The sequence below is a fragment of the Nicotiana tabacum genome, chromosome 21, assembly GCF_000715075.1.
Source record: "Nicotiana tabacum cultivar K326 chromosome 21, ASM71507v2, whole genome shotgun sequence".
Taxonomy (NCBI): Eukaryota; Viridiplantae; Streptophyta; class Magnoliopsida; order Solanales; family Solanaceae; genus Nicotiana; species Nicotiana tabacum.
In genome coordinates, this window is record NC_134100.1 from 22,925,209 (window position 1) to 22,936,189 (window position 10,981).

Below are 10,981 nucleotides of genomic sequence, written 5' to 3' on the forward strand. Positions count from 1 at the left end.
ATGCCTATAAAAGGGCATGTAATTGCCATGGAAAAATACACCAAAGTGAAAGAAGAAAACACTTCTCCCTTCTTTCTATCTCTTCTTATTTACATTTTACTGCATTACTTTTATTTTATAACAATTACTAATTTATTTGTTCCCCGTTTAAATATGACATCGCTTGCAAAAATATTTGCATATGTTATTGAATCAATTAATACCTGATAATTTGTTTTCAATATCAATGCGTACATATTCTTAGTGAAAGCCAGTTTTAGTCCTCTGAGAAGGACTATCATTTCTTTATTTAGTGTCGAATCTGCTTCTGTATCGAATTATTTTTTTTGGAACTTGTGATTTTAAATGTGTTATAATATTTATATGCCTATAAAATAATCATATTATTAATAGTAAACTTAGAGGTGTAAAATTAGATTATTTCAAAATACAAAAATATATTATTATTTTTGGAACAAACTAAAAAGAAATAATGTTGAGAGAAGAAATAATAGTTTTGAACCGTGTCCAGGTAACAATTCAAGTCTCGCGAAATATGAGGAGATAATCTTTCTAGTCATTTACTTTTACATGACTCGAGTTACACTTTTGCTTTACAAATTTCAAAGAAATGACACGTCAGTTGATACTTTGTTAATTTTTCTTCTTGTTGACTTTGGAGAAATTATGATGTGATTCTGAATCATGAAGGAGGAAAAGAAATCCACGCTACAGTTTGGTGTTAGGATAATATTTTTGGAAAGATTATTTGAATATTCTATGTAAATTATAAATCTATTATTTCGAATTTTTTCTCACCATTTATATTTATATCAGATAAAAATTTAATTTAGAATACAAACTCAATTTACTGTCGGTCCGAGCAATAATTCTACATTCAACTCAAATGACAAACAGCAATAATTCTACATTCAACTCAAATGACAAACAGCAATAATTCTACATTCAACTCAAATGACAAACTAGTTTAATTTCTCTTTTCCTCCACTCGCGACTTTGAAGATATATAAGTATATCCACAGCTTTAAAAATAAAAAATAATATCCTATCCCTTCCTTGAAGTATTAATGCTGCCATTTTCCTTGACACTCGTCCAAAACCTCATGTCTACTCATCCACTCATTTTCTTCTTTTAGACTTGTAAATTGTAGTGGATCCATATTGTATTGACCAGAAAATAGAATTATAAATCTAAACCAAATTTTCAAAGTAGCAACAACCAAATGAAAACTTAAAGAGAAAAATGAAAAAGAAGAATGGAGGGAGGTTCCAGAGTGCTCCAACAAGAGCTAAGCCAAAATAAACAAAAGACTTCTATTCGCATACCCCTACACTTCCATGAGCTGATAGTTATAGTAACTATAATTCCTCTTGTCCGGTAATTGCTTGACACATGTACCTCAACCTGGATCCCAATTGTACTCCAATAACATCTTATTGGGATGTTTCACATTCTGACCCGTGCATAACTCATATCCAGGCCCAAGTACTTCGTTGTGATTTATCCCGTTTGTAACAATTCTCCCGCCCTCGAAAAGAGCCTTGTCCTCAAGGTTCGAGTCAAGAATCTTGCAACCAACAAATGTTGATGTCCGGCTCTTCAATATGGTTGCAAATGATATCCCAAAGTCCGTTAGTATCATGACAATTTCTTGTTTCGTCCCTTGATTATGGATTATGAATCCTGGTATTCTATTGGAAAAATTGAAACCATTACTAGAAGGAAGCCTCCAGGCACCATTTGGAACTCGTTTGCCACAATACAAGGATGATCTTACAGTAACTAAATATATGTCCCTGGTTTCTTCAAGAATCAAAGCAAGTATATGTCCAACATTTGAAAAACCAATGAGTGTTGTCTGAAGCAACATGACTCCAACATATGCTTCAAATCCTTGCAAGATAAATAGAAAAGGGAGTAGCAGCAGTAATGGACAATTTATTCCAGCAGTCAAAGCACCAAATTCAAGAAGAAATCTAAACTTAACAAGATACACAACAACAAGGAAATTGAAAGCCACGGATGGAAACTGATTTGAGGAACAAACCAAACTCTGGTAAAGAAAATGAAGTACACCACTCAACACATGAAAAGGTTTAGCATTTAGCTCTGGTTTGTCAGTATGGTCCAATATAGAGAGGTCTAGGCTAATAATGTAGGAAGCACCTAAAATGATCCATAGAGGTGACTGTAAGGTAGTGTTGTCAATAACACTCAAGTGAATTGGTAAATAAAATATCGGAAGGTTCTGGCAACATAGGAAAGAGAGCATATATGGGATTGTAATTTTTCTTATTTGCACAGAGCTCTCAAGGAAATCAAGTACCTCAAGCTCAACGCTAGTTTCAGGCAAAGAAGACATATCGGTTCGGAACATTTTAGAGTCGTCAAAGGGAATATCACGATACCTGCATGAAATAAAAGAAACGAATTCATTGATTATCTGATTGAAAGTTGTGCACCAGTTGCAGTATATCTGGTTTCTTGAGCCTAGCAGAGTGATCCCAAAGGCAAAATGAGCATGTAAATTCCAAGTGCTCTTGCAGTTCCAGAAACCATTCCTTCACCAAGCCAAAGAAAATATGTACATGTAGAATATAGTTGTCGAATGAGCAGTTCGAGAGATCACCAATCAGAGTCAAGAATTTGTTAGAACTTCTAGGAGTAGACATGATGACTTGAATTTTGCATCAGGAAAATGAGCTCCTCTGAAATATGGTTATCTGCTTCCCCCCTCAAAACCATTCTGGTAGCAGAGTCCACTGATTCAAATATGCAAGAACTAAACAAAATCACCTTTCTAGAGCTATCTTTACTATGAACTCCACATGAGTACAAAACTTTGTCATTTAGGACATCAACAAGATTCAAATAGGTATAAGATAGAGCATGGTGGAAATAAACTTTCACAGCGCCTAGAGGTATATCAATCCAATTAGCATCTATGTATTCTACCTCAAACACTTGCTCGTTATCTCGGCAAATCTTAACAAGCTTGTCGTGAAAAGCATGGACATGTTGCACGGTAACAACTTGTCGTGAGTAAGCTAACCAATAGAGTATTGCAACATCATGGAGTTGTACATCTGTCCCATGAAGATAAGTGAAATCAATGAGCTCAACGAGTCCAGATTGTTCCCTGACTAATATAGACTGATTTACACCAATAAGCCTTTGACCTACACAAAGAAGTAGTGCCAAATCTTTCTTCCCAGTACCAAACCAAGTGCAACACGGTAAACCAAAGACTGGTTGAAGCCACGGCAAGTGTCGATTTAGCACCCATGTTTCTCCAATCATTACTCTGCCAGATAGTTGATCCAAAAGCTGGCGCGCATACTCCATTTGGTACATTCCATCTGATGCATCCAACACGGCAAAAGAAATATTGCAGCAGAAGTTTGTGTCTTGATTCATATTTGGAAAAAAGGGTAGAACAACCTTTGCACAGACGTTTTGAAATGAAAAACACCGTTCTACGAAAGAGTATTGAGAATTGGCAGATACATGTGGCATAGGAAAAATGATATTTGCAGGAGATAGCACACTAGTGAATGCCAAGGAACAACTATACAGGGCGTCGTCGAGTAGCAAAGCAAGGTATACAACTTTATCTGAGTAGGCGGCGGGGACGAGCACTTGAAGATATCCAGAGAATGAATATGAATTCTGCCAAAATTCTGAGCCAGCTACGCTTGATTCGACAACGAAGTACACTGAGTGTGTACTCCTTCTATATCCATCACCAACAAAAATGATTGACTGCCCGGTGTCAAACCAATTGTGAGCGTGTGAGCCAAAGTTCTGTTGGAGCCACCAAGACTTTCCATAACCAACAAGTAGCATACCATACTTCCCCAAAGTTCCAAGATTTTCTCTCCTATTGGGATCTTTTGAGTGCGAAACTTTAAGGAGTCTGTAGTGAACTGTTCATTTCCAAAGAAATTTGCAGTTACAATAGGAATTAAACAGTTCAGAGAACCCTGAGAAATAAAAAATGAGTCCTTATGGAGGAATGGGTTAAGCGGGTCATCGTTATTTCTTTGGACATTTTCGTCGAACACCTTGTCCACAGTGCTTGAATTTTCATAATCCATGGCAGATTCAATCACAATAATAATGACCTGTGCAGCTGGCTGCTCTTCACAGCTGCTGATACAAACTATTGCAACACTCTCCATTGTGTCTTCCAGAGTGGTCTCCTCTGTTTTTGCATCATCCAAAGCCCTTAATTGCCCAGTATCAACCCACTTGCAGTCGGGCAGGCCAAAATCATATGGAAGTGAACTAATAGCTCTATTAGGACCACGAAAAGTTGCAAGAATGTCCCTCTTCGGTAATATATCGAACACCTTGTAGCCAAACTCCATGTCAAGCTCCTGTCCGTAGCCGTTGAGTGGAAAACTCAGTCCCTTAACTAAGAGTGACAAAGGTGAAGTATCAAGCCGCGTTTTGGCAATATAAGCACATGGCAAGTCGTCGAAAATCACTGTTTTGGGTATTGTATCTTCAACAGCAAGGACAGGAAGTTGTGAATCCAGATGTGATTTCACGATATTGGCCTCCTTGGTGTTTGTATCGTCCAAATATTTCTGGTATTTAGAGCAATGTGTTTAGTAATCAATAGAGCTCTCAATATGAGCGGGGCGGGTTAGCCCAGTTCACGTGATCTTTAGCAAATGACGGGCTGGGCTGGGTTGGGCTAGCCCATTATTTTAATGGGCCTTATAATGACCAATCTACCTAGCATTATATGGGCTGATGGCCCCCACGGGCTGACCCATTATTTTTTAAAATATAATTTTATATTTTTTCTTTAAGTTCTAACCTAAAAAAATATATTTAAAAGTTAAAAAAAAATTACTGAAAATATTTCACAACACTTAATAACATTTTATACTTTTCCAACATATCATAATAAACACTAAAAAAGTAAAAGACAAAACTATATTTCGTCAAAACTCAAAATAAACTATTCAAGTGAATGTCCATGACGCTTTGGGATATCCAACACATCATCTTCGTTAAACACATTTGAATCCGCTTGTGAGAATCGCTCTCATCTACATTTACAATTCGTATGCAATATTAATTAGTTAAATATTTAAGAATAATTAAATTTTTAAAACTAATTACCGTTTTAAGACTTTGATCTCTTAACATGATGAGTTTAATAAACTTTAAGTTTGGGATACTCTTCTTGTTATTTTTTGTGTCATATACTTTTTATATATTTTAAATACGTATTTTTATTTGGTTCACGGGCTGGTCCAGCCCAGCTGCCTCAGTCAAGCCTCACGGGCTTACTCGTGCCGGGCTTAAAAGCCTCGTTTTTAAATGAGCTCCAAAAATTCTAGCCCAACCCTAAATCATGGGCTAGGCTATGGTGGCCCAACGGGCCAAGCCCATATTGATGGCTCTAATAATCAAGTAAGTCCATATATACAGTTAAGCTGTTCCACATTTGAAATCATCGTAATCAAATTCATTGAACAAAGAAATGATTATCTAGAATTTGTAACTATATAACTGGCTTTTGTTCTCTTAAACATGAGTTGGTGTTTATTTCACTAAAACCTCATGAAATTCTCAATTATAAGCACCTTAAATATACTAATTATACTTGTTCACCTTACGCAAAAGAACGGTAGTATAGCCAAAACCATAAATGATAGATCTAGGTGGAGGTATCAAAATTAGCCCAGGAAAACGTGACCCCCTAACCCGTGCAAAGTTGGGGGTTATTAACCTGCCTATTTGTTAAACCAGTTATTGATCCAATCTGTCTTAACTCATTTAAAATTTGGTCCAAGTTAATTCATGACTAATTTTGTCAGAATATTTTTAAAATATTTTTTTTTGATATGTTAATCATAACAAAAATAAAAAAGTCTTAATTAATTAATTAATAACGAGTTTGATTATAGCCCAAAGTTTAATATATCGTCCATCTCACCCAAACAAATTTTTGGACGGCTCATTAATCCGCCCATTTATTAACTCTAGTATATTTTGACACACTCAAAACCGGCCAAACCCGCCCATTTGATGCCCCAGATCTAAGGCAATTATGGAACTAAACCAAGTAATAGCAAGATTTATTAGTATACCAATCAATTACTCATCATCCCAATCTAGTCGGTATAAGAGCAAGATTCATCTAAGGGGAAAAAAAAGGAGGTTGTTACATAAGCATTGCAACCAATTTATTTAGCATTTCTTACATAATATGGTGATACAGATAATTTTACGATGTGACTTTTTTTTTTTTGTTAAGATTCTAACAGCTGGGAGTGGGTACTCCACAGGATTTAGCAACTCTCTTGGCATTAGGAGAATTGACATAAGGCCTTAGGTTTGGATTTTTGAGGTACCCACAAAGACAAGGCTTCTGCTCTTTCAACTTAGCGCAACATGCCGAAGAGGGTGGCTGTGGCGACGAGATCGCCCCGGCACACGGACTCAGCTCCACGACACTGCACGTTACTGCCTCTGTCACTAGAAATTCGCCAAGAAAAAGGACTAGTGTCACAACCAAGATTATTGCCGCAAAAGAATTACCACCCTTCTTCATCTTGCAAAATGGTAGATAAATTTGAGAAGAGAGAAAAGAGAAGTGAAGGTGAAGAGATAGTGAATTGGTGTGTGTCAATTTATAGCGGAGTAGAGGGGCAATGTGTAGTTGATTAAAATTGGATAATTTACTGTTGTGGAAAGAATTAAAGGGCCCACGTTGTTGAAATCTTTGCTAAATGGCCTAAAATTGTTGGTGACATCGTACAAAAATTAATGGAGATGGTCGTATAATGCTATAGCTTGGTCCTACTAGTGATAGTGCTTTCGGCCATAAATAATTTTTTTTTTTGGGTGGGGAGGAGTTTGGGGGGGGGGGGGGCGGGGAGGGTACTATACCTAAGAAGACCAATTCGGCCAAGCTTACAAGATTATCTTATTTTAAAAAATACATTTCAAAAAAATTATTTTTTGTGAGAAGCAGTTTGTGTTTGGCTAATTAATCTGAAATTACGTTTGAGCAGAAATTACAATTTGGCCAAAATTTTAAAAAGTGCTTCTACATATATTTTTCTCAAAAATATTTTTAAAAAGAGTTCATTTTGAAAGAAGTTGTTTTTTTTTGGTTCTCAAAGACGGTTTTTGCTTCTACTCAAAATAATTTTTTTCCTCTTCTAAAAGTTTGATCAAACACTTTAACTTCACACTTTAACTTTAGAGAAAAAAATACTTTTGACCGAAAAAAGCAATTTTAGCCCAAAAAACATTGACTTTAATATAATATCGGTTTAACTTTAATATAATATCACCATCTTTATGAATGAGATATCAACTCACATATTTAATCAGATATTTGGATTCAAACTCTGGATGTGAATTTTTTTGGTTGGGAGGATTTTTCTTTCAATGGATTCAATGCATTGAATATTTGAATTTATTAGTTGGACAAGTGAGTACTGGATATCAGAAGACTAATAAAAACAAGTTTTTATATGTCGACAATGTAAAACAAATTTACGCTAAAAGATTTAAACAAATTTACACTAAAAGATTACTTTAAAAGTAATTGCTATACAGGATCTATTGCACTATGTTAAATTATACTGACCACGTAAATATTTGTTACGCAAAGACAACAACAACAACAACAACAACAACGACCCAGTATAATCCCACAAGTGGAGTCTGGGGAGGGTAATATGTACGCAGACCTTACACCTACCCCAAAGGGAAGAGAGGCTGTTTCCAGGAGACCCTCGGCTCAAAAAAGCAACAGGAGCCGATATATTAGTACCATAAAAATGCATAATAAAATAACAACAATATAAGAGATATGAAATACAGAATACGAAATACGAAATAGATGGCTGGTATAGTAAAACTAGCAGGTAAAGCCCTGCATCAATAGACGACCAATGACATTCTTAGTCTAACTCCTAACTGGCTAGTCTCACTCTATTGTGCTGTAGAAATATTCACAACTTTCCCCTAACCTACAACCTTAATGCTCGACCTCCATAATTCCCTGTCAAGGGCCATGTCCTCAGTAATCCTAAGTCGCGCCATGTCCTGTCTGATCACCTCTCCCCAATACTTCTTAGGTCGCCCTCTACCTCTCCGCGTGCCCACTACAGCCAGTCGCTCACACCTCCTCACCGGTGCATCAGTGCTCCTCCTCTGAATGTGCCCGAACCATCTGAGTCTTACTTCCCGCATCTTGTCCTCCATGGGGGCCACGCCCACCTTCTCTCGAATATCTTCATTCCTAATCTTATCCATCCTTGTATGCCCGCACATCCACCTCAACATCCTCATCTCTGCTACTTTCATCTTCTGGATGTGTGAGTTCTTTACCGGCCAACATTCAGTTCCATATAACATTGCAGGCCTAACCACTGCTCTATAAAATTTACCTTTTAGTAACGGTGGCACTTTCTTTACGCAATGTATATCAGTTAAATTCGCTTACATTTACTTTCAAGAGTAACTCTTACGTTATGTACAGGGGCGGAGGTAGAGTTTGGCCGCCGAGTTCATCTAAACTCAATATTTTTGACATGGAGCATAAATTTGTGTGTAAAATTTTATTAAAATTGCAATAAATGGTAGGTCTGAATAAGGGTATACATAGGTCGTGTTGGTTCGGATTTTATAATTATACCAAACCAAACTATTGTGTTGGGTTATTAAATCCAAAGACCAAACCAAACAAATAAAACTCAAGTTTTTCAATCTCGATTTTTCTCGGGTTTTCTCGAGTTTTTGGGTTATAATTTGGATTTTTTTCGGTAAAATCTTCGTAAAACAAAACATATAACTTTTGCTCAAAATATTTCTTTAATCCTAGTAAGATGCAACTATATAAAGTATTTTCCAAGAAAATAATACAAAATATGAGATGTGTCATGACATTAACCTAAAATATTCAACAATAAAGACAATAAAATTATGTAATATAAATATTGCTAATTAAAAAGCCATAATAAAAATAAACATAATCTAAAAGTACTAGATCATGTAAAAAAATAAGTAGACTAATAAGGGAGTATTAATTAAATGACTAAACGCTAAAGAAAAAGTGAAAATTGGTTATGCATTTTTATCCAAAATTATTGCAAAACAAAAAATAGATATTCAATACATTCCCGTTCGTAGTATTGAATTGAATATCTTAGCATTAGTATTGATTTGATTTTGGTTGAGCTTTTGTTAGCATTATTTAATTTACTAATATTAATGGCTATAAAACTTATTGGAACATTCAAAAGTTCTAAGTCCAACATTGAAATAATACCTTAAAAGATAAAATTATGAAAAAAATTAAGAAATATTTATAAACTACATCACAATAAATATATTTATATATTGAATATATTAAAAATTTCTATATATGTAATGTCGGGTTGGTTTTGTTTTGGTTTGACTTTCTTTGGTTAAAATCAAATCAAACCAATTATGGTCGGGTTTTTTTCCAACACCAAACCATAGTCGATTTTTTTTTCTCGGTTTGACTCAAATTATCGGGTTGGTACGGTTTGTCGATTTTCTTTGTACCCCTAAGTCTGAATCCATAACTTTAAAAATTTTAATATTAAAAATCTTAAATATTGAATACATAGAATTTAAATTCTGAATCGTGGTGCAATTTTCTTAAATGTGGAAGACGGGCTTCTCACGTAATCTCTTGATTTTCTTTGTCAGCAAATTCTCGTGTTAGAAAGCAGCAAGTGTCTACGGGTCTTTATTTTGTTGTGGAACAACTTTGCCAAGATAAGAAAGTTTCTGTGTGGAAAAATCGGTGCAAATCTTGTTTGAAAGTTGAAAAGTATATTTCCATTGACAAGTGCCTTTCAAATTTTATTTTTCTGGAAACGTTCTTATTAATACATGGGCCAAGAAAGCCCATAGGTCCACATGGCCTAAAATAAAGGAATTTTTATAAAAATAGCCGATCGGATTTAGTTTAATTTTCCTAGTCAGAATAAATAGATTATACAGTAATTATACATATATTACATGAATTCTACATATATTATATATTTTTAACTCATTTAACCTTAAAAATGGGTAACAATTGGATTTATACGCGATTTTAAGGATATGTGGACTAATTTAATACAAGTGATCAATAACGTTAAATAAGTGAATTAAAGATAGAAATAATGACCAAACCAGTTGTGATGTTAGGTCCGAGCTCGGGTCTGAACTTAGTGATTGGTCTACCCTCGGTTCGAAGCCAAATACTTAGTGATTGGTCTCCCCTCGGTTCGAAGCCAAATACTTATGAAGGACTATAAGCAAAAATAAGAACTTTGAATAACCTTAGAAGCAGAGAAAAATAAATATTTATTGCCTTGATATGCATGTTATAATGTGTCTATTGAAAAAAAAAAAACCTATAGTAGCTGAGTTTTATCCTAAATATAATTCTAGGAAAGGTAAAAATCTTCTTTTTCTTTAATCATTGATCTACTATCGATACGGACCGAGATTCTCGCTGTGATATCCGGTTGGGCGCGGATATCACGACCTTTCATTAGTCATGTACAACCGTTTGGTTGTGCCTTCCGAGGTCTTGGAGCCCGTACTGTATTCGGGGGGCATTGTCTCGATGGCCCCGGTGGTAAGCACTTCGTTCGGGCCTTAGTACGAGAGGTTCTTAGCTTCGATCCCGATTTCATGTAGTTATGTCCTTGCTTCGTTTGACCCCACCGGGAAATCGGGGTGCTCACTAAGCCCGGTTTTACCTATATACAGATAGTCCCCTCGTTTTTTAGAGGGTAGGTTTGCTGAAACGACGAGAAACTACAGATGTTCTCCGGTTCCTTCCTTCGTACATTACAACCGAAATGAGGAAGAAATTAAAACGTCCCACCAGCCATGTCGTTCTGGCTTCGGACACATGTCAACCATCGACTGATTGCCTCCAAATGCGAAGCGTCGAGTGCCTCCCTTATAAAAGCTTCC

At 35.7% G+C, this 10,981-nt stretch overlaps 1 protein-coding gene across 1 annotated transcript; it reads right to left on the reverse strand.

The window, feature by feature from the left end:
• Nucleotides 1–1,161: 1,161 nt before the first annotated feature.
• LOC142175162 (uncharacterized) lies at nucleotides 1,162–5,164 on the reverse strand. Its single transcript, XM_075241741.1, has 3 exons — nucleotides 5,138–5,164; nucleotides 2,410–4,593; nucleotides 1,162–1,894 (listed from the first exon to the last, which is right to left on the reverse strand). The coding sequence occupies exons 1-2, from the start codon at nucleotides 5,162–5,164 to the stop codon at nucleotides 3,691–3,693; spliced, it is 930 nt and encodes a 309-aa protein (XP_075097842.1). The 3' UTR covers nucleotides 1,162–1,894; nucleotides 2,410–3,690.
• Nucleotides 5,165–10,981: the final 5,817 nt, after the last annotated feature.